The sequence below is a fragment of the Oryctolagus cuniculus genome, chromosome 7 (genome assembly GCF_051225735.1).
Source record: "Oryctolagus cuniculus isolate XC-2025 breed Fujian yellow rabbit chromosome 7, ASM5122573v1, whole genome shotgun sequence".
In the NCBI taxonomy this organism is placed as follows: domain Eukaryota; kingdom Metazoa; phylum Chordata; class Mammalia; order Lagomorpha; family Leporidae; genus Oryctolagus; species Oryctolagus cuniculus.
In genome coordinates, this window is record NC_142873.1 from 160,052,673 (window position 1) to 160,076,977 (window position 24,305).

A 24,305-nucleotide genomic window follows, 5' to 3' on the forward strand; every position below is an offset into this window, starting at 1 on the left:
CATTTCCATGTTTCAAAAATATTGATAGAAGATTGCTTGGTGTAGCCAGCTGTTTTACAGATTAATCACTTTATGTGTTGGGATCTCATTTATGAAATCGTTGTTTGGGATCAGTTTGGGTTGCCATGGTAATTTCTTTAAACAAAAAGAGGTGGTTCTTTATCTAGACATGGGAAGTGGATAGGTGATTGTGGAAGTTCCGCTTGTTAGGCTTGAGCTGTGCTCTGCCTCATACCTCCTTGTCCCACAGCTAGCCCTCTGGCCAGCTGTGTCCTGCAGCCTCCACTAAGACCCCTGAGAAGTGTTTGACAGACAGATGTCAGTGGCTGCCCTGGACAGACCAGTGTGGTCCTTTCTTCCCTGCTCTTCCAGAGTTAGGCCTTGCGGGATTCCTGGATGTAGCTACAGAACAAAACGAAAGCACTTAGGTTCTTTCTCCTTTCTTGGAAAGCTTTTTATGTGCAGGTTAATATCTGCCTGTGTTTCAGAGGAGGAAGGTTCGTAGTAAAATTTATTCTGTTGATTATGGTAAATATATATATATTTTTTTCTTTTCTTTTCTTTCTTTTTTTTTTTTTTTTGACAGGCAGAGTGGACAGTGAGAGAGAGAGAGAGAGAGAGACAGAGAGAAAGGTCTTCTTTTTGCCATTAGTTCACCCTCCAATGGCTGCTGCGGCCGGCGTACCGCACTGATCTGATGGCAGGAGCCAGGTACTTCTCCTGGTCTCCCATGGGGTGCAGGGCCCAAGCACTTGGGCCATCCTCCACTGCACTCCCTGGCCACAACAGACAGCTGGCCTGGAAGAGGGGCAACCGGGACAGAATCCGGCGCCCCGACCGGGACTAGAACCCGGTGTGCCGGCGCCGCAAGGAGGAGGATTAGCCTAGTGAGCCGTGGCGCCGGCCTATGGTAAATATATAAAGCTTTACTTTGCATACAAAGAGCAAAGCTGTACACAGTCCTCATTGCCCTCATGGGCCAGGTAACCCTATTTTGTTTTGTTTTTGCCCATACTGATGCCAGACGCGGTCTTCCATGGGTGAAGGGAATGTGGAAGGGAGGTCATATCTCGGCATGAGTTTGGAAGACTGGGCAGTAACATGGACATTGCAGACACCATCTGTCTGCCAAGTAACTAAGCAAACTGGGAACATACGTTGATGATATTATTTAAAAGAAGAGAGGCGTTGCCATTTCTTTACAGAGCAACCATGAGAATTTATTTCCTTGGGGGGCTAACTTACAAGGAATTAGAAGGTTGGCATGAGCAGGCGCTGGTGTAATGATGGGTGTGCGGAGGAGCTGGTGTTTCTTTGAGAATGCACCTGGGGTGGGGTGGTGGTGTGAACTATTGAATGGACAATTGAATGGAACACATTTGTGGTAAATGAGGTTTTAAGAAAGACTGGAAGTCATTCGTAGGAAATGATGAAGGGTGTCTTGGTGTTGTCATGAAATACAGAAATTGAGGCTTTCCGTTGGAGACGGTAGGGGACGAGAGCTTAGGGACTAGTTTGTGTTCAGATTGTGCAGGATGACATCGTAAGTGGTGTCTTGACATTTGAGATCTGGCAGGGTCCAACAGGACAGGCAACACAGAAATTGACACCTTTGGGTCATTTTCTTAACATGATTGGCTGAGTTGAAGCTGAGTTGTTCAGCACTGGGGACCCTGGAGTTAGGAAGAAAGCTCAGTCAGCAGTTCAGTTCTCAGCTGCTGCTTTGCCTGGATTTAGGGACTGTACCTTGTGGAGCCTGCAGCTGAGGAAGCAGTGGGTGAGTTTGGATACCTACATAGTTGGCATTCAGATTTTGTCTTTTTCTACAATGACTTTTGAGTAAAACCATCATACTGTCCTACAGACAGTTCCTTGGAAGGACGTGCCCTTTAATAAGGGCTTTCTTAGTGGGTGTGCTGGTGCTCATTGGAGTCTGACTGTCCTCTGGGTGTGGGATTCCACATCACTGCTCCTGTGCTCCTTTTGGTTCTTAAGACATGTGATGAATGAGTCAATAAAGGCATTTGCCTATGTTGTCAAGAACTTGAGTTATTCTAAGATGCATTCGTTCTGAAGGGTCAGGAGAAAAGAAAACAAGCAAATGACAATTAAATGTGGTATGATGGTTAACTGTCCCCAGAAGATGTGATTGATGGCAGACACCTTTACTTGATAGTAAATAATATGTAGGTTTTCCTGTCCTAAGCTTTGTGCTCATCTCTACCCCTCTGTAGAAACTGTCCTTAACATCATTGTGTATGTGCTTTTAAAGTCTCCTAACATGCCATCATAAAAAGCAGCCTGTCTGACTCCAGCTGTTGAGAGCATCCAAAATAACTGCCCAGCTATTGCCGTGCCAGGTATAATTCAAGAAGGCACTCTGCTTCCCTGAAGGAATGTAATTTGGTTTACTTCATTCTGTCCCTGATTGCCTGTGGTGGTTTCCTTACAATTAAAAAATAAGATACGTTTAAGTTAAAATTTAATATAAAATTATCCACAAGAGATTTAATTAATTTTCTTTCTCTTTCTTGATGTAGGTGAAAAGGTTACAGTAGAAGTATGTTCAAGCTAGTCTCCTTTACTTATTTCTTCACAAAATATTTATTTAAACTAGCACTTGGAAAAGCCATTTCTGTTTGTGAAGATGGGGGAACATCTGTTTAAGATATTCAGGAGTTTGCCTTGGTGTATAGTTTCCAGCCAGTAATTTCCTTTATATAAATGTCTTCATTTGCATATGGATAATCCCACGGGATCCCTCCCTCTTTTCATGAAAAAATTTTTGAGGCTTTATTAAGTCCTCTAAATTATCAGAAGAGTGGTCTAAAGAATGAAAAGCCTATTTTCCTTTAGTTTTAAGTTATTTATAACTTAATATCACCTTTGGAAAAAACTTACAAAAGGTATGTACTTTGTCATTTACTTATACAGTGGCTTTATGGGCCCTGTCTTTTGTTCCCTTTGAAGCGAATGCCAATGTTTTACGATTTCTTTTTCTTTTAAAGACTGTGTGTATATTGAGAGTCGGAGACCAAACACACCGTATTTCATCTGTAGCATCCAAGACTTCAAGCTGGTAAGCATGTTTTTGATGTGCTGTTTGTTCCGTCCCGTGCGCTCCCTTCCCCGTCCCCTGGCATCCCCGACTGCTTCTCCATCGCTGTTGGCACGCTGACCAGCGCGCCTTCTGAGTGTCTGAGCCTCTCAGCCACAGCACTAACGCAAGGCAGTTACTAGTTTGGTCTTTAAGCTCTGTGACGCCTAACGTCATAACGCCTGTGTTGTAAATAGTGTTTCTAAAGGTTTTACTTCTAGTAGCTGCTGTGACACTTGTAGAGGGTCACTGTGAGGCTCTCAGGCAGCCTGCTTCTTGTTTCAGCTAGTGGTAAGAGCCTAAAGTGAAGTAAATTTGAGAAGTAATGATGATTTGCGAAAAACAGTCCAGAGACTAGTGTCTGGGGAGAGCAGAAATTTCCTACTGTGTTTTGATGGGTATGGAAAATACTTTAAAACTGCTCTAGGGATCTCCTGGGTCTAAGCTGGGAGGAGGACTGCTGGCTCAGGCAGGACAACAGCTTTGTATGTTCCTGAGTGTGTAAATGTTGATGTTGTCCTTTATGGATTCCCTTGGCTTTAGACCAGTGGTTCGCACACTTTGGGCATTGGATCCCTGGGTGTGTGTAAAGTTTCTCAAATGTCTGCATTCTTGGTGTCATATAAAATATACCTTGTAATATGTTTTTGAGATATATTACTATGTTGTGAATTTCAAAATTCACTTAAGAGCAATATTTGGTTAAAAATCACTGTTGATTAAAGCAACTATTAATGAAATTCTAAGTAGTATAATTTGGGAATCTTTTTGTACAGTTTGATCTTAAAGGAGATTCTTGTACTTGAACATTGTGAACCACCGTCTGCACTTCGGGATACAGAAGACGCCTAATTCTTCAGTTTTCTTAGGGATGTGTAACAGTGTCTCTGAATGCCCTGATTTCCAAAACCCTTTGCAGCTGGACAGTATTTGTGCTCTGCCGTGTGTTGTGTGTAGTATCTCCGTCTCGACGGGTGCTGTGTAGTCCGAAGACATCACTCTGCAACTCCTTCGTTTCTTTTTTATGATTTTCCCTGATCCCAAATATGAAATGAGTGTGTTCTGATTTAGCAAGTTAAAAAACTGCATGCCACTTATTTTTCTTTATTAAAAATTATGGCATAAATGATAAGACATGCTTAGTGTTTCCAAAGAAGGTCGGCTGTGTGTTCAGTTGTGAGATCCGTTTTCCCTTGGAGCGCTGCCCAGAACCCCTGGTGGCTTTGCGGAGCAGCCTTGTAAATCCCACGCTTCTGTTCAGTTTTCAGGTCTCTGCTGTTGATTAGTTCCTTCCTTACCAAGAGTCTTTCACAGACACTGCGCTGACACCTGAGAATCCGGTGTGGCCTTGTTTGTCAAGGAGTTGGGTTTGGTGGTGGCAGCTGCTTGCTGGTGCTTTTGCTGTTCTGCTCCTTGTCCTTGTATTTGATTTTGACTAAAGCAGACACCAGCACACCTAGGAAAATACACAGCTGTGAAGCAAAATGCAAATGTTTTCTTTTATACTACTAGATGCTAAGCCCCCTTTGCACATTAGCAGGTGCCCGCGTGTTTGAACAGTGTCTCTTATGAACTGCTGATTACAATGTGATGGTGGCTGTTCTGGGCAGAGGTTCCTGCCGAGTTACAGTAATTGCTCAGGGTATTAATGGCAATAACAACTGAAGCTTCTGTTGTCAGGTTTGGTCTAGTACAGCACATTGAAGCTGTCTCAGAAACAGTGGGAAGTAGAGTGCAGAATGTTGGGATACCTGTTTCTAAACCACACACTGTTATTTCTTGCATTTTTGTTTGAGGCTCTTTGTTCAGCATGTCCTCATAGTTCTTAGGTAAGAATAACAGAGATGGTGGAATACTTCGGGAAGAAATGTGGTTGTTTCTACTGTATTCTTTCCTGGAATTGCTGTACTTCTTAGGAGCAGATAAACAAATAGATGAGAATAACCAAGATTTTTCCCCCTTCAGTTTATCCAAACTCTAAGAGCGAAAGATAAGCAGAAGGAAATATGCTTTGTTTCTCTGTCAGAGATTGGAGTTGGTCTTGCCTATAGCAAATAACAATGAAAAAAAAATACCAACTAGCTTTGAAATGTTGAGTAATTATGTATTTTGTCTTTTTAGCTATCATAAAAGAATATTGGGAGTTTTAATGTAAAGATTTATTTCTTTATATACACCAAAAAATAAGAATAAATCATTTCTATTATGGTTGATTTGGGGACCTAAGAGTTATTTTAGTACTATTTAAAAAAAAAAAACTGATGGATGCCTTTTATGGCCCAAGTTAAATAATATTATGTGTTTCAGACAATAAAAGCTAATTTATTGAGGAGTGGGGGTGAGTTGCTTCCACCACTCACTGAGACTAACATAATGCTAGTTTATTGGACTGATGGTCTGTGATAACGTTTCATAAACGAGTTCTGTGTGAGACCAGGAAGAGTCTTTGGATTTGTGTGGGGAACTAAGCTGTCTTCTAGGTTTTGCCACTGCATTCCCCTGTAATATGTTCTTCACCTAGGGCATGGAAATGAGACGCGCTCATGTCCTGGTTTGTCTCTGGCGTTCTGCCAAACTATTAAAACGGTCTCTGCTTTCACCTTTTACATCTGTCCTGTTTGGATGATGCACTGTATGGTCATCTTGGCTGTAAGGATGGGATCCATGGCTTCTGTTTTGTTGATGTTTAATCTTCAAAACACATCAGGCCACTTCCATCTTACACTGGCAGGCATATGTAAAGCCCAGCTTTTCACAAGGATGATGTATAGTAATACAAAGTGATTTTTTCAGGGAAGTAAATTATGTGTTCTGTTAGGAAGCTTTCATTCCCTTGGGAAGTGTTCATTTGATTGGACCTGTTCATAGACTGGGAGACACGGTTTTGCCTGAATGCATTGACCAAGTTATCTGAGAACAAACAGTAACGAGCAGGAGAGGTGAGCTAGAGCACAGACATGGGTCTGCTTTGTGTCAGGAAGCAAGCAGGATCACCAGTGACTGGAGCATCTGTACCGCGACTCCTGAACCTGGCAGACCTTTAATTAGTGCCTTCAGAGAGAGACTAGTAACATGGAATGGCAACCTGTGGCTTCAGTGGCCTGACTTGAAAAGATTAATTAATCTAATTTCTTTTTTAGAATTTGCAGTTGGAAGACCCAGGGACTGAAGCAGTTAGCAGAGGGGCAAAGCTCGGGACTGAAAAATTGCCCGTTGAACTCAAAACCGTAGAGAGGCCTGAGGAAGTAGAAACACGGTTCCTTCTCGCATTGACCTAGAGTCTAGATCGGACAGACAGCTTGTGACATTTGACAGCATTTTTCTTGGGAGAGCACTCTGAATAGCATAGGTGGAGAGAAAACCATTCACTTTTTGTTCTAAAAGGAGAATTTCTTTCTTGCTTTTACTAAAAACAATAAAATTCTATTTCTGTAGAAACCCAGGTGCTAAAGAAGCATAGTAAGAGGTAATTTGCAATCTAGAAATAATCACATAGTCTGCAAATGCTAACAAGAAGATTAGCCATTTTCATTCTCTGTAATACTGCAGAATTCCTTATAGTAGTTCCTACCTAATTCTTTTTTTCACAGATAAATAATTGAAACCATTCCTTTGATACTCTGTGTGGAATTCTGTGTGAATTCCTGAGTTACTGTCCTTCATACACAGAAGGAAAGTGTGGTTTTGGGTTACTTAGTTACAGATCTTTCAGCTGTTACTTGTATCTAAAGAGTTTCCAGGAAGGGTGAGTAATTATTATTATAAAGATACTTTGGATACATACCATTGATTTCATTTTATAAAAACTGGGAAATAGTCCTTACAATTGAACCTCGTCTAGAGATTCCTTTGAGTTGGAGAAATAGCATTAGGGATGGTAGGTGGTTTCCAGTTTATAGCTGTGTGCATGGTGAGAGGGCTGTGGTATCATTCCTGTCCCTAAGACCATGCCTTCTACATGCTGGTTGTGAGTGAGGATGTCAGCTAAGGATGCATAGCGCTAGTAGTGTGGGAAAAGCACTTCTCTGTTAGCCTTGGACCAGGGAGCCGAAGTGACCCATGGTTTCAGCTGGGGGGAACATTTTTAATTCTGTGTTCCCTGTGTGTACTCTTAACCTACTGCAGAACTGAGTGCTTGCCTTTCTGGCATGCGCTGCAGCAGAGGACAGCAGAGAGGTTAACAGTGACGTTACCCTCCGTCCACCAAAGTTAGCTTCTTAGAAGAAGATTAAAAGCAACAAAAAATTGGTTTTTCTCCTTTAAAATTTTATTGCAGATATAAAATACATGTTTTTGTTAGAAACGTGGATAATGAGGTATCAACTCCTAAATATGTACTTTCTGTGCCTGCACTCTTAGGTATACACAATGTGTTAATTATCAATGCATTTCATACCATCATTACTTCGTCCCAGCATTACTCTTTTAACCACCAGCATGGAATTTATTGTGGTATGGACATTCAGGAAATGAGACATTTAGTTTAGCATTTGGTAAATCTTGAATTAGAACCTTTTTTATTTTTTATTTTGGGGGGAATGGGGCATGGGAGAAGCTGTCCACATTAACTTGAACATGGCTGATTCAGAGTTTGGGATATGTGAATTCTGGGATGGTGATAAGGGATGGTAGATTGCATGGGTTGAGAGCCTGGATGGTGACATTTGTGCTCTCTGGGTTGACATCCTGGTTACTGTCTGTAACTCTTGACCTGGGGTGAGGCACTTAACTACGTTTATTTACATCTGACTAGGATATAACGCCTCCTACCTCTGCCAGCCTCCTGCCTCTGCCAGGTAGGCTGCTTTTGGATGGAAAGGTCAGGGCTATGCAGTGCCAAGTGTGGGGCCTGCCCCCTGGAACGAGACTGACGGGAGATTGGTGTCCTCTTGGTGCTCTGGGTCTCTGCTTCCTGGCTGGGGATGCCTTGTGTGTCCTTGATGCGGGCTGCGTGCTTGTTAGTGTGCTACCTGGCTGCACGATGATGTCTGCAGTGAAGTAACTTTTCACTGGGGAAAAATCGCTGCCTAAGTTTTCAGAACACTTCAGTCGTGATTTGGCACAGTGCCTGCATTAACTACAGGTGAACCTTGTGGCTGTTAGGACAAAGAAATCTTGCTTACCTTGCCAAGCCTTCACGGTGTAGTGTTGTGTGACTTTAAGTAATGAAACACATTCCTTTTTAAAATACTTTAAAATTCAGTCCCCCTGCCCCCGGAAGTTTAAATACGTGAAACCAAAGTAATAACATTTGTTGGGTAGCGTTATGTTCTGGTTTGAAGTTTCTATACGATTGTCTTTCAGCATAGATCAGTGGGGGTTAGTCCCTCATATAACTGGATATTTTTTTCTGTAGTTCCTTCTCTTGGTTTGAGCCTATAGAAAGGGCAGTGCCTCCCAGGTGGAGCCTTGTGACTTGTGTGCAGTGCTGGGTAGTGAAGGGAGCACCTGCAGTTCTGTGTGGACCTGAGGCACTTGGTTACGTGAGGGGGTGGATGCACCGCGGAGACAGCTCCTTCCCAGCAGCCGGCCCTCTGCAGGTGTCACTGCTCTGCTCTCGCACAGTGGCGCTGAGAGGTGAACTGTGTGCACGCTGACAGGCAAGGAAGGAGTGGCGCCTCGCACTGAGCCAGTGCTGCTTTCCGCAGGCCATCCCTTTGTCCTCCTTTGTTTACAATGAAAGCCATCCTCTGGGCTTACTCTGAAGGACTAACTGTCCTTATTGTATGTAAATTTAAAGTTTATGATTTTATTTAGTCCTTTAAGAAGCATGCCAGATAGGGTTGGTGTTGGACATCTGTGCCATCCACCCCCAGTTGTGGACTGTGATGTGGAAAGTTGTCTTTACACCACCACACCCTCTGTGCGTGATGTGGGTGTGTGTGTGTCATGGGTGGAGTGGCGTGTGCCCAGTGGGAACCCTCTGTGCGTGATGTGGGTGTGTGTGTCATGGGTGGAGTGGCGTGTGCCCAGTGGGAACCCTCTGTGCGTGATGTGGGTGTGTGTGTCATGGGTGGAGTGGCGTGTGCCCAGTGGGAACCCTCTGTGCGTGATGTGGGTGTGTGTGTCATGGGTGGAGTGGCGTGTGCCCAGTGGGAATCCTCTATGCGTGATGTGGGTGTGTGTCATGGGTGGAGTGGCGTGTGCCCAGTGGGAACCCTCTGTGCGTGATGTGGGGGTGTGTCATGGGTGGAGTGGTGTGTGCCCAGTGGGAACCCTCTGTGCGTGATGTGGGGGTGTGTGTCATGGGTGGAGTGGCGTGTGCCCAGTGGGAACCCTCTGTGCGTGATGTGGGGGTGTGTGTCATGGGTGGAGTGGCGTGTGCCCAGTGGGAACCCTCTGTGCGTGATGTGGGTGTGTGTCATGGGTGGAGTGGTGTGTGCCCAGTGGGAATCCAGGCGGCGCTTTCCCGGGAAACAGTTGCATAGCCTCTTCCTGGCCTCGGTTACCCTTCTGCTCAGCGGCCTCTGCAGGCCTGGCTCTGGGCAGCCTGGGACACTGGGATTGCAGCTGTCCAAGGCTCAAGATTTCTGCGAAGCTGGATATTTCAATTTCTCTCAATTTAATTGGATTCTAGAACTTTCAGTTATCATTGAAACGGTTGTGTTTAATTATATATATTTGTGAAATATTTATCTAAAATAATGTTTATTAAACTTATCCTTGTGTGAAAATTTTTAATGCAGAGAATCCAGGTGTTCTAATTTTCTTTTTCAGCGAGCTTAAGAAAGTTTGAAACAATCTGATATTTGCAGAGATTGGTGGAAGAGTAATGGTAAAATTGGGTCAATCAAATGATTTCCCACAACTGGAAATTTGTATATATGGATGTTTTAAAAGTTACTTGAATTATTTACATGTTTAATGAAAAAGCTCTTAGAAATGCTTTACCAGGTTCCTTTTACATTTGAAATCCTTAAGTTGAATGAATGAAGGTTTCAGTGGTCTGATTAATGGAGTTTCTAGAAAACACAGGAGATCATCCAGAAATTCATTTTATTTTGATGCTGGTAAAAAAAAAATTGGATAAGCTGGAGATGTACTTTGAAGTGCACAGGCAGACTTTCGATTTGGAACTTGAGGTGCTGGGAGAGGGTGGGGGATGTGTGGTAGAGGCTGTGACCACCAACACGATGTTGTCTCCCTTGTGCTGGGGCTGCACAAAGTCTGCTTCTGGAGCCCAGGGTGTTCTGGGCGGTAATCTTTAAAGGGAGAAAATCAAATGGTCATCAAAGACATACCCAAGTAGGAGGTTATTTTCTTGGTGTTTGTCAGCTACAGAGGCTCAAAAAGACATACATTAAAAAAAGTGGTTGATGGACTGTATTAAAATCTTGGCTCACAGAAAGTTGGAGAGTGATTCTTTGTTTCACTGAAGGAGTTATACGTAGCAGGACACCTAATAAAGACAATATTTAAAATTTGGATCATAATGTTTTAAACTTTAAGAGCAAACGTTCTTGCATAAGTATGTGAACGTTTTTGTTTATTGCAAACCACATGGAATGGGATTGGTTAGTGTGTGTGTGTGTGTGTGTGTATGTGTGTGTGTGGTATTCTCTAGAATATTTGAAAAAGAACATTCAAACTGTTGTCTGAGGTATCTTTTTTGATACTTGTGAGGACTGCACTGGCTTTCAGAAGTTCCACTCCAATCTTATTTTTGCTAACTTTTAAATGTTTTCCAAGCTTCTTTAAATAAAAGACATGTGGTACATGCTACACTGATATTTCCCCTTAAAGAAATAATGACTTTCTTGAACTTTATGCTCTGTGTCTGTTCATTACACTTACCTTGTGGGCATTTTGAGAAAAATTAAAGCTATTTGAATGTGGTCTTTTTTCCTCTGTGTTTTAAAGACTTTTTCTGCTTGCCGTGGCTTTGGTTTACAAAGTTAAAACAGGACTTTGAGGAAAATGTCAGGTCCTTTGGCCGCCCTCAGGCTTTGGCTGTTTGCCGGCTCCCACCTGTCCTGTCTCACTGGAAACCCTTCTGAAAGCTCAGTTTGTCCGCTTGGTCCACGTCACTGTTGTGTTTATCTGATGCCACAGAATTTCCTGTTTGAAAATGAAGCATGCCTCTGTCACTGTGCTTTGTCACTGTGTCGCACCTGAACTTGGTTATTTTGAGGGGCACACACCATACTGCTTTATGACAGGACCCTGACTCAAGAGTGGAGCTGGAAGGGTCTACGTATGTTTGTTCACACTGAAAATGAGGAGCAGCTTTGATTAACATAGTAGGGTGGACTTTGGTGTTAGCACAAATTATCTGAGATTTCAGAGGCCGTCCCTGGCAGGATTTTTGCAGAGTACCTGCTTGTGTGCTGAGTGCCCCTAATAACCAGGGTATGAGGGGGCATTGGGCACGTTAACTTAAAACTGTTTTCTTTTTTAGGTCCACAACTCCCAGGCCTGTTGCAGATCTCCAACTCCTGCTTTGTGTGACCCCCCAGCATGCTCTCTGCCGGTGGCATCACAGCCACCACAGCATCTTTCTGAAGCCGGGAGAGGGCCTGTAGGGGTAAGGAGAATCCCGTTTTTAAAAGCTGTCAGTATTTTATATCCCACAGGGTATAAAATAGGAATATTACCTCCCTCCCCAGAGCCCCTTTCAAGATGTGCTGTATCATCGTGTGTTTTTAAAGGAGTAACAAGTACATGCACAGAGGAAGCAAAATACGGGACTTCCTTACCCCTCTAGGACGGTCCAGGAGGGAGTGGGGTTCTGGGGAAGCGTATCTGGCACCAGCAGAGAGCATGCTGGGCTGCTGCAAGGAGCAGGAGCTGGCAATCAGCAGCGAGTATGGATGTTGGCACCTGAAATGGGGGAGCAGGGGGTAAGTTCGAGTCCTAGTGTGGAATGTGCATTTCCCAGGCTCGTTGGGACCCATGGCCCACAAATCTAACCTGTTTTGGGTTCTGTTTTCTCAGGTGACATTTTGTAGAGTGTTACTCAGAAATAGGCTTTTCTGTAATGCTGGTTCTAGAATAAATACTTTCAAAGGCTTGGGTTGAGGTATGGCTCCACTTTCCCCTGTGGTAGCCATAATTCCTGCGTTCCCTGGTGGTGTCATGGATGTGTGAGGTGCAGCAGGAAGAGTGACCATAGTGTTCTATCTGCAGAACCCAAAGCCCTTTGGGGGCGGTCCCTGCAGGCTGTTCCTGTGAGTGTAGCTTCCTTTTTATGAAAGCTGTGTGTGCATTTGTCTTCCTTTTCCTTCCTTTTGGAGGATTTAATGGTAACATCCTCTGCAAGACAAGTGTTTATTGTTCTTGGTATCTAAGACTGCTGTTAATCACTAAGTGCAGTCTGATAGTGGGGCTCAAATTTGTTCTGAATTAGAAAATAATACAAGGGAATGAAGAGATAGCCACCATGCACACACAATTTAGGATACTGTCAGCATTTGATGAATTGTCCAGTTGCAGTGTGCAATATGAATATCTTGGGATTAAGATAAGGGAGTGCTCCAAATGGGCTGTAGCATGTGAGGGAGTTTTGTGAAGGCTGGCACATTTATAGGGACTGGGTAAGGTTTTGACATGGTACAGTTAGGGGTAGGCAGAGTAGAAGGGCCTTCCAGATGTACTTGTCAGTTTGTCCCTGTCAGCAGTATAGGCAGTGCACCTGGCGAGACGGGGAGCTGTGAGAAGGTCGCCCACAGGATGTAGGTGAGTGGGCCTCTGAGGCACAGGTGGGGAGGTAGATGGTGCAGATCCTAAGGCTAGACAAGTTAGGACTGTATGTGGTGGCAGTGGAAAGCTTTTGCAGGCCTTTTAATTCCAGGCAAGTTGACATGTGGGCCACTACTTAGGAACAATCACTGGCAGCAGCCTGAGTTTAGAATGGGGAAGGTTCAGTTGGGGGCTTAGGACTATCATCCTGTATAGGGTGAAGAGGTCCGAGACGAGAGATGGGATACTAATGCTTGCAACAAAGTCAAGGGGAGAAGGAGTCACGGCAGTAACATGGTGTTTATACAGTTGTCTGAGTAATGACTCGGGAATTAGACCAGAAAGCCGGTTCTTGAAATAATAGGCGCCACAATGGAAGGTAGAACCTAATGTACTGAATAAAAGTCTAATATTAACTCCTGGAGAGAGCTGTTGACATTAAGGGACAAATTACTAGAGTTTCAACTTCCTACTTTTAAGCTTTAGCCTTTCCTGTTTTGTTTCCAAATGTATCTAAGAAATGGTTTTTTTTTCTTTTTGGCTGATATTTTCTTGCTCTAATCAATGTGATGTCATTGTTAGACTTTTGTATTTATCATAGTACTCTCTAAATAGGATTTTTGCTGAATGGTTTTTAAGTTTTGCCCATAATAATACTGATTTCAGTAAATTTTTATATTAGCATAGTGAAACCAGTATTTATTTTTTAGCAGTAAAAGTATCTACATCCACTGATGATTCAGATAATTCATGATTGTTGGAGCACTCAGGCACCCTCCTGTGCGTTGGAGAAGGTTCTGTAGTAAGATGATGAATCTCTTAGTCAAGAGAATGCTGCATGAGCCTCACAGTATTGATTGTTCTTTAATGCTGCTTGTGTTGCCAAAGTCATTCCTGCTGGATCTGAACTGGATCCGTTTGGTAAAGCTCCCTCCCCATGTGTGGAGCACTCGTAAATTCTGCAGGCCCACGGACCCAGTGCAGTGCAGTGAGAGAGCTGCTGGGAGAAAACATTGATTACTGGGCTGCAGACAATAACATTAACATTTTCTTGCCGTGATGCACCAGATGTCTTCCCTAATAGACTGTTTTTGTTAATTTAGTTTCTATAGGACAACATTGATTGTATCATAATTTAACTTTACATAGTCAGGTGTATGTGATCTGTGTTTCTATATTAAAATGGTGCTGTATGCTGGTAAGATTTAATTTTACAATTTTTAACTTGCCTGTTCATATGTGTATTTGCTAGAAAGCCAACATTTTTGCTTGTTGTGCCTGTTAGCTTGGACACTGTCTAGCAAAAAATACTGTGTTCACTTGCTGGGGGTGGGGAGAGAGGGGGCGGTAAGAGGCAGAGATGATACTGCCCAGACCCTCCCTAGACTGATCAGAGCTGACCCCACCCCACATGATTTACGCAGAAACCACAAGGCCACATGTCAGAGGCTCAAGCCAGTGCAGAGAGGTGCAGCCATTTCAGAGGCCTCCCGATGGACGTTTAGTCCCATCACCCGGGAAGTGGCTCTACAGGTCAGGGCTCTTGTCCTCTTCCTTATTGGGTGACCAAGAGCTAGTTAATATACAGGCATTTGGTTATTTAGTGTTCTAATTTTATTGGCCATATCTTTTTTTTTTTTTTTTAGGGATTTTTTTTTTATTTGAAAAGCAGAGCTACAGACAGGGAAGGAGGAAGGGGGAAAGAGACAGAGAGAGAGGGAGGGAGGGAGGGCGGGAGAGGTCTTCCACCTGCTGGGTCACTCCCCACAATGGCCGAAGCTGCGCCGATCTGGAGCCAAGAGCTTCCTCCAGGTCTCCCACGTGGGTGCAGGGGCTCAAAGGCTTGGGGCATCTTCTGCTGCTTTCCCAGGCCACAGCAGAGAGCTGGATCTGAAGTGGAGCAGCCGGAACTCGAACCGTTGCGTATATGGGATGCTAGCACTGCAGGCAGTGGCTTCTTTACCCTCTATGCCACAGTGCAGGCCCCTGGCCATGTTGTTTTGTACGTTTATGACCTCTGTCGAGTGGCTAACACACATACATAATTAAGACAGTGCTGTAAATGTGGTTTGAACTATTTTGTTTCAGCCCCCCACCCCCCTTCTTCTATTAGTTTTTTTTTTTTTTTTTTTGATGCATTTCTCTTTAGGATACTTAACATGTAACAAACATACATTAAACCTAACACAGGAGCCTTGATTTAAACAAATTCTTGTTTTAGGAAATTTATTGTTCTTTCTAGACTATATATATATATATATATGGTTTATTTGTTTGAAAGGCAGAGTTCCAGAAAGAGAGGGAAAGGAGGGGAGAGAGAGAAGAAAGAGAGAAAGAGAGGTCAGTCTTTCATCTACTGGTTCATTCTTCAAATGGCTGCAACGGCCGAGGCTGGGCCAGGCTGAAGCCAAGAGCTTCATCAGAGTCTGTCATGTGTAACAGGGATCAAACATTTGGGCCATCTTCCACTGCTTTTCCCAGGCTATTATCAGGAAGCTGGATAGGAAGTAGGGCAGGGAGGATACAAACCAGCATGCAAGCGAGACTTTACCCACTTTGCCACAATGCTGGCCCCTCTAGACATTTTTTTTTAAAGATTTTATTTATTTATTTGAGAGAGGGAGAGACAGAATGATCTTCCATCCACTGGTTCACTCCCCAAATGGCTGCAACGGCTGGAGCTGGGCTGATGGAAGCCAGGAGCCAGGACTTTGTCCCAGGTCTCCCAAGTGGGTGCAGGAGCCCAGTCACTTGGGCCATCTTACACTGCTTTCCCAGGAGCATTAGCAGGGAGCTGGATCAGAAGAGGAGCAGCCAGGACTGAAACCGGCACCCATATGGAGTGCTGACGCTGAATTTGGAGGCTTAGTCCACTATGCCTCAATGCTGGCCCCTAGACATCCTTAATCTGAGGTTCATAGGCCTGTGGTTGGGCTCTTTGAGTTTGGGAGGGTTTGTGAACTTTTTTTTTCCTAAGATATATTTACTTATTTGAAAGACTTAGAGTTACAGAGAGAGGGAGGCAGAGAAAGAGAAATCTTCCATCTGCTGGTTCACTGCCCAAATGGCTACAGTGGTCAAGCCTGGACCAGACTGAAGCCAGGAGCAGGAAGCTTCATCTGGGTCTCGCACGTGGGTGTAGGGGCCCAAGGACTTGGGCCATCTTCTGTTTCTTTCCCAGGTGCATTAGCAAGGAGCTGGATTGGATGTGGAGCAGCTGGAACTTGAACCAGCAGCCATATAGGATGCTGGTGTTGCAAGGGGTGGTTTAACCTGCTGGGCCACAGCACCGGCCCCTGTGAGCTTTTTGAAATTTCTTGCAAAGTTTTACATGTATGTGCATTTTTCTGGAAAGAGGATCAATGATATCTGACCACATTCTGAAGGTGCTGAAAATAATCTAAAGGTTAAGACTAGGCATGCAGCTCTGACAAGGCTCTGCCGTGGGTCGTTTAGAACCAGTTGCTGGGTGAGGAGGTAAAACAATAGTGAGGATTTACTTTGTGCCCAGGCACTTTGCCATTCTTTTCACACAGTTTAACCTACTTACTTTTCACAACTGTTTGTGATGCTGATTTCCTTTGCAGACAAGAAAACTTTAAGTTCGTATTTGCACTAAAATCTTGCTGTGAGTGAGTGAGTGGCCTGCCTTTTAAATCTGGAGAACTCACCCCAGCCTGGTTATCCTGGTGCCGTCACGACCGATCTCATTCTGCGGGTTCATCCTTGCAGGGACCTCATGTTTTGCTCTCACTCTACAGGAGTGGTCAGCCAGCCTGCAGTTTGTTCATGTGGTAGAGTAGATGGCTTTTGCAATTGACACACACACAGGCTGGCTTTTTTCAGGGTCTGAATCAGTGGGCAGCAGTGTGAGTAGAAGGACCTGAGAACCCTTTTAAGTATCAGTAAATTTTGTTTTCCTGTTAACAGTGGTGGTGAACCATTACTGTTCCCTTTCCATCTGTCTTAACAGCATCTGTATGGATCTGAAAAGCAAATCGCTGCTTTGCATTGTGTGGGTGTGACTGTGTATGTATGTGTATGCACGTCAAGTAAAACTTTTCATTTAAGAATTTGGGCTTTGTACTTCCCTTGGGAAGATCCACTTCACCAGTCTGGACACACCTGCTAAGTTACACAAGATAGAAAGGTGTTTGCACAGCAGCAGAGACTGACTGAACAAGTTCCCTGCCTGCTGAGGGACTTGTTTTGGCCGGAAGCCATACCTCCTATGACTTAGTTTGGAGTCTTTGTACTGCTCCATGAAGCCTTCCTTGAGCTCTGAGAGATTTTCTTGATGCTGTCTGTGTTATACTGTATACCATTTACTCCTTTATGGACAAAGGGTGCTTTGAGTAATACCTAGTTTAAACTTCTGTGGCCATTTGTCAACGCAGTGTTAAAACTATATTTTTTGGTAGCATAAGTCATTTATTAGGTATTTCCAACACAATTATTTTTCATACTTGAGACTCGGGTACCATTTAATAATTAAAATTAAAATGTTATTTGGAAGTGCCACTGTTTGTATTTCTTACCTACTTGTTCAGAACTCCAGCCTGGTTGTTTGGTTAGCTTTGCAGGAGTTCCTGAGGCGCCCAGCCTTTTCATTTTAACTGTGCCTTCCCTGATTGACATTAGTATACCGAACATATCCATAGAGAGACATCATCAGAGATACCACTTTTTGTATTTTGATTGTGGTGAAATGTGTTAAAATAACCAAATTTTCAGAAGAACTGCTAATATTGAGATTAATCCTGCTAACCTGAATGAAAGCTGGTCAATAGCTATTGAATTTTAATGGTAAAAAATTATAAAGATTCTTAAAGCTCTCAACTGACTTACAGTGCAAAGGGCAACCCATAAGAGCATTAGAGAACAGGTGCTCTTCTCACAGAGTGATTCGCTGTGCTGGGAGCAGTTGTCTTCATACCTTGCCTTCCCACAAAGGCAAAGTGTCAGCTGCTTTGTTCTTTTTGTTTTTTTCTTTCTTTCTTTTTTTTTTTTTTAAAATTTTCGGGGTCCAAAGCCTTGGGCCATTCTCTACTACTTGGGCCATCCTCTACTGCCTTCCCAGGCCATAGCAGAAAGCTGGATCAGAAATGGAGCAACCGGGACGAGCACCTGTGTGCCAGCACCACAGGTGGCGGCTTTACCCGCTGTGCCACAGCGACCACAGCACTGGCTCCAGCTGCTTTGTTCTTAAGGCTGTCTTTCCATCATATTCATCTCCCTTTTTTCCAAAAGAGAGCATTAATTAAGGCACATTTTCTGAACACAGCTTTCTATTATTGTGTGCTTTTATGACTGCCTTTATGATATCAGCAAGATTTTTGTTACCGTGAGTGCATGTTCAGTTCAATGATCCTTTGCCTGTTTTTTGAGCTTTCTCTTCTTTCAGGGTTGGTGTCTTGTCCTTTATTACTTAAGAGGCATTGTTAGGCATTTTAGCCCTGCCACTGTGAAATCTGTCATACTGTTTGAGTGAAAGAAACAACAACATGGAGTTTCTGTCCTTCACAAGTTCTCTGGGACATTCAACCCATGGCAGTAGGCTGGTAGCTTTGTGCAGTCCCTTGCTGTAGGATGCCATGGTGACAGTATCTCTTATCAGCATCAGTGACTTCAGTGCAGGCAGACATGACGCTCCTTCCCCGAGTCAGGCCTTCTTCATAGTCTGTAGACAGTGTCATGCACTGTGCCTTTCTCTCTCTCTTTTTTTTTTTTAAATATTTATTTATTTATTTCAAAGTCAGAGTTACACAGAGAGAGGAGAGGCAGAGAGAGAGAGAGAGAGAGAGAGGTCATCCATCCACTGGTTCACTCCCCAGATGGCTGCAACGGCTGGAGCTGAGCCTATCTGAAGCCAGGAGCCAGGGGCTTCCTCCAGGTCTCCCACGTGGGTGCAGGGGCCCAAGGACTTGGGCCATCTTCCACTGCTTTCCCAGGCCATAGCAGAGAGCTGGATTGGAAGCGGCGGGTCTTGAACCGGCGCCCATATGGGATGCCAGCGCTTCAGGCCAGAGCGTTGACCCGCTGAGCCACAGTGCTGGCCCCATGCACTGTGCCTTTTTCAACGAGTGTATATTCCTCCTTCCCCTAAAATGTATTCTCTAAATGGAAATCTGAGACTGGAAGACCTGAGATTTTCAATCTGTAAGTAGTTTTTGTGTCCTTTTAAAGGAACTAGCAGCCTGTTTTCACGAAACAGCCTGTCCAAAAAGGGACAGAAGTTTGTCTGTTTCCATCATTTTAGCAGATTGAGTTACCCACCCCCTACCAGCCCCATCCTTACCTTTTCTCTCTGAGCCCTGTTGAAATTCCTAGGATGGGGGCCGGCGCCGGGGCTCAACAGGTTAATCCTCCGCCTAGTGGTGCCGGCACAGCGGGTTCTAGTCCCGTAGTCCCAGTCAGGGCGCCGGATTCTGTCCCAGTTGCCCCTCTTCCATGCCAGTTCTACTATGGCCTGGGAGTGCAGTGGAGTATGGCCCAAGTACTTGGGCCCTGCACCCCATGGGAGACCAGGATAAGCACCTGGCTCCTGCCTTTGGATCAGCGTGGTGCGCCAGCCACGGCGGCCATTGGAGGGTGAACCAACGGCAAAGGAAGACCTTTCTCTCTGTGTCTCTCTCTCTCTCACTGTCCACTCTGTTAAAAAAAAAAAAAAAAAGAAATTCCTAGGATAGTAGAAGAAAGAAATATTTGTCAACTTGATTAAAAGTTGATGGTAAAAGCAGTCAAAATGTTTGTGAACAGAAGAGATCGAAATGGCTTAAATGTCTTTCTGGAATATCCCAAATATTTATCTCTTGATAATTTTTATACAAGTTAAGTGTGTTAATACTCATCCTACCTGGTGGTAAATATCAGTTATAGTTTCCTCTGTTTCAATTAATTTTCTGGAATGTAGGTTAGATTTTTTTAAAGATTTATTTATTTATTTGAAAGGCAGAGGCAGAGAGAGACAGAGACAGAGAGAGAGAGAGAGAGAGAGGTCTTCCATCCACTGGTTCACTCTCCAGATGGCCACAATGGCTGAGCTACACTGATCCTAAGCCAGGAGTCAGGAGCTTCTTTTGGGTCTCCCACTAGGGTGCAGGGCCCTAGCACTTGGGCCATCTTCTGCTGCTTTCCCAGGCCACAGCAGAAAGCTGGATCAGAAGAGGAGCAGCCGGACTCTAACCTGCGCCCATATGGGATGCTGATGCCGCAGGCTGAGGCTTAGCCCACTATGCCACAGCGTGAGCCCCACTTTTTTGTTTGTTTGTTTTAAGATTTATTTATTTATTTATTTGAAAGTCAAGTTACAGATAGAGAGGGATAGAGAGAGAGAGAGAGAGAGAGAGAGAGAGAAAGATCGATCTTCCATCTGCTGCTTGACTCCCCAGGTGGCCACAACATCCAGGGCTGGACCAAGCTGAAGCCAGGAGCCAGGAGCTTCATCTGGGTTTCCTAAATGGGTGGCAGAAGCCCAAGCACTTGGGCCATCTGCTGCTGTTTTCCCCAAGCCATTAGCAGGGAGCTGGATCAGAAGCAGAGCAGCTGGGACATGAACCAGTGCTCATATAGAATTCTGGTGCCACGGACAATGGCTTTACCTGCTATGCCACAACACCGGCCCCACTTTACATTTCTGATTTCAACTGTACTACATTTCACTAAGCTGGGAAATGTAGAGTACTGGCTTTGTGTATAAAATGTAAGAGTTGGTATTTGATGCTTAAAAAAATATTTCCTGCTGCCAGTAATATAAGATCAACCTACTTTATCACTTTCTTTTAGTGATATATTTAAATTAGATGGGAAGGAATTTATTTCCCTGTTTTTTTAAAGGGCAGTAGATTTTACTTGCTGAAATTATTTAGAGACAGACGATGTGAAAAAGAAAATGTGTGGCAAACATGTGATAGGATTCCTGGGACAGTTCCACCCTGATTCATGAAGACTGCAAACACTCTCTGTTGTGTGTGGTGGAGGGAGGGCAGGCACTCTTCTTGATCTTTAAGGGGCAAGTGTTAGCCTGGTAAGTTACGATGCCCAGGTCCCAATTTAGAATACTTGGATTTGATTCCCGGCTTTGGCTTCTGACCGTACCTTCCTGGGAGGAAGTGGTGATAGTTCAGTAATTGGGTTCCTGCCACTGACATGGGAGACCCTCACTGAGTTGCTGATTCCAGACTTTGGCACCAGCTCTGAGCTGTTACTGGCATGTTACTACCACCCGCCAGTCCGCAGTAAATGAATGAAAAATTAATGTTGGAAAAAACCTTCAATTCCAAGTTTCACAGATTTTCTGGAGCCATTAGAACTCCAGGTATTAGAACTCTACAATTTAGCATATAATTGAGTTGTTTTATGTAGTAACACAAGAGTTAAGAAATTGTTGTGTGGACCTCAGAATGCTTTCTCCATAATCATAAATAGGCATTCTGTCAAGTGTATAAGTGTTTTTTTTTTTTTAAGATTTATTTTATTTATTTGAAAGAGTTACACAGAGAGAGAAGGAGAAGCAGAGAGAGAGAGAGAGAGAGAGAGAGGCCCTCCATCCATTGGTTCACTCCCCAGATGGCTGCAACGGCCGGAGCTGAGCCGATCTGAAGCCAGGAGCCAGGAGCTTCCTCTGGGCCCCCCACATGGGTGCAGGGGCCCAAGGACCTGGGCCATCTTCTGCCGCTCTCCCAGGCCACAGCAGATTGGAAGAGGAGCAGCCAGAACAAGAACCGACGCCCATATGAGATGCCGGCGTTCCAGGCCAGGGCTTTAACCAACACTGTGCCACAGCGCCCGCCCCTTGTATAAGTGTTAATCTGAATTTGTTATATAGAGAAAAACAGAGACACTGGCATCTGTGTTCCCGTCAGGCCTGTATCTGGACTTCTGGGGCCTGAGCCAGCCCCTTCCCTACAGAACAAGATTGAAAGCCATCTCACTCCTCCATGCAGATGCGGTGAGTTGCCCCTCTCCCCCGAGGCCTGGCTCTGTTCTCTTCCATGTCCTATCCTTTTCTGTTTACCCTTTTACTTCTGCCTTTTTTTTTTTTTTTTTTTTTTGGACAGGCAGAGTGGACAGTGAGAGAGAGAGAGACAGAGAGAAAGGTCTTCCTTTGCCGTTGGTTCACCCTCCAATGGCCGCCGCGGCCGGCGCACCGCGCTGATCCGGTGGCAGGAGCCAGGAGCCAGGTGCTTTTTTCCTGGTCTCCCATGGGGTGCAGGGCCCAAGCACCTGGGCCATCCTCCACTGCACTCCCTGGCCACAGCAGAGAGCTGGCCTGGAAGAGGGGTAACCAGGACAGAATCCGGCGCCCCAACCGGGACTAGAACCCGGTGTGCCGGCGCCGCTAGGCAGAGGATTAGCCTAGTGAGCCGCGGCGCCGGCCAACTTCTGCCTCTTAAAACAAACATCTTGGCCTGTTTTCCATTCCGACTTTGGTCTGGTCTGGTCTGGTCTGGTCTTGTCTTCCTTCCTTCCTTCCTTTGTCTTTGTCTTTGTCTGTGGGGAGCAATTGGGAGCAACTCGGACTAGACTAAGTTACTGGAATTAAGACTTATTCTATGCATCTGCTCTCCCACAATATGGCGCTGGGAGAGGAGAAAACAGCTTCTACGCAGCTGCCTCTTGCCAACTTGAGTGATGACCTCCAGGAGCTGATCCTGCTCCTGATTGGAGGAGAGCAGCGTACTCGGCGTGTGGGCAGCCGAGTTGGGATTGGTGGAAGAGGACTATAAAGGAGGAGAGAGACAACATGCACCAGGAACATCTAAGGGGAACATCTATCTGAAGGAACACCTGTGCAGCCCCCGAGAGAGCCGGCCGGCGGTGTGCTGCTCCCCCGCGGAAGTGGGGAAAAGTGGCAGGGGGAACCGCCCTTCCACGGAGGTGGAAGGGTCGGTAGCCAACCCGGGAAGAACCAGCAGCAAACCCGGGGAGGGCCGAGCAGATGAAAGAACAGCGCAGGGTCCTGTGTCGTTCCTCCACGAAGACGGGGAGCGACATTTGTCTTTGTCTTTGTCTTTGTCTTTTTTTTGACAGGCAGAGTTAGACAGTGTGAGAGAGACAGAGAGAAAGGTCTTCCTTCCGTTGCTTCACCCCCCAAGTGGCTGCTGTGGCTGGTGCTGCACCGATCCAAAGCCAGGAGCCAGGTGCTTCCTCCTGGTCTCCCATGTGGGTGCAGGGCCCAAGGACCTGGGCCATCCTCCACTGCACTCCCGGGCCACAGCAGAGAGCTGGACTGGAAGAGGAGCAACTGGGACTAGAACCCGGGGTGCCGGCGCCGCAGGTGGAAGCCTAGTGAGCTGCAGCGCCGGCCTCTGACTTCTTCTTTAAAATAATTTCAAATAGGAAAGATGAAGGAGTTGTACAAGTAACTGCTTGTATACCCTTCCGCCAGATCATGGAAGTAGTTTTAAAAAGCCCCAGGCTATCCCTGTTGAAATGATGGTATTGAGTTGAATCATGTTGGTGCCATGTCCTAGTGGTATAGTTGGGTAACGTAGTCTGTCCAAGGCTCAGTCTCCTCTTGTGAAACCCGAGTACTGACTTCGGTACTTGCGGGTCAGGCCCACAGTCAGGCCCGCAGCTCCATCATTCTTCCACTGCTTGCTGCCCAGAGGACGCTGGTGGCCGCTGGCTGCAGCAGTCCCGGGTCTGCCCTGAATCCCAGCAACTGTCGGAAGAGCACACTGGGCTTTCCTTTGTGGGGTGGAGAACTTCTGGTTTGATTCCAGGATTTCTCAAACCTGAGTACATTATGGACTTAAATGTTTTTGTGGGTCTTCCATGTTACTTAATTTCTACCTTCTTCACCATACAAAATAGGAATAATCTGTGTGCATATATCCCTAATACAGCTGTAAATGACAATTTATATATTAATTTCAAGCCACATTATGAAAGCCAATAAATTTTAAGTATCAACATTAGTGGGATGTTTTTCTTGTGCTATTACTTTATTATTACTAGCTGAGGGCCCAGACTCCTGGGAATTGGGAACCACATGGCTGTGTGGACTCCTGGGTTCCCTGTGGGGATAACAGTTCTCCTGTCGTTTTCCTCTGTCAGTGAAGTGTGGATTGGCCTGAAGTCTGTGCCCTGACCTGGCACAGGTATGCTGTTGGCATGTATGGTTTCTCTTATTTACTTACTGGCAGTGCTGTTTATTTGTCTGTATATAAGCTTCTAAGAGTCAAAATCTTGTAGCTTGACTCTGTAAAGGAGGTTGTGAAATACATAATCCAAAAAATGAGTGTGTAGGTGCATACTGAGGTGAAGTAAGAACGAGCTCTTTCCAGTCTCTCGCGTCTCCCACTGTGAGCCAGTGTCCCTCACACCCTCCCTCGGCTGCTTCATGCTTAGAGAGATCTGCCTCATAGGAAGAAAAATATTAAAATTTCTGGTTCATTAAGTCTGCAAATTTGAAAAGTTTTTAGGTTTTTTGAATTGGTTTAATGCTCTTGGCAAGACAGAGGCAAGGACTATGTTTTTATTCATCTTTTGGCTTACAATGCTCAGAATAGTTGCTGGCTCTGAG

General features: G+C 44.9%; 1 protein-coding gene across 6 annotated transcripts in view; it reads left to right on the forward strand.

Annotated features, from left to right (window-relative positions):
* RERE (arginine-glutamic acid dipeptide repeats) overlaps positions 1-24,305 on the forward strand; it is a 439,397-nt gene that overhangs the window by 178,877 nt on the left and 236,215 nt on the right. For 4 of the 6 annotated variants that reach the window (XM_070079330.2, XM_089301519.1, XM_051858112.3 and 1 more), the window contains exons 3-4: positions 3,009-3,079; positions 11,496-11,621. In XM_070079330.2, the coding sequence (XP_069935431.1) occupies positions 3,009-3,079; positions 11,496-11,621 (197 nt within the window). The remainder of the gene's footprint in view (positions 1-3,008; positions 3,080-11,495; positions 11,622-24,305) is intronic. The other 2 variants (XM_070079333.2, XM_089301520.1) reach the window with 1 other exon arrangement.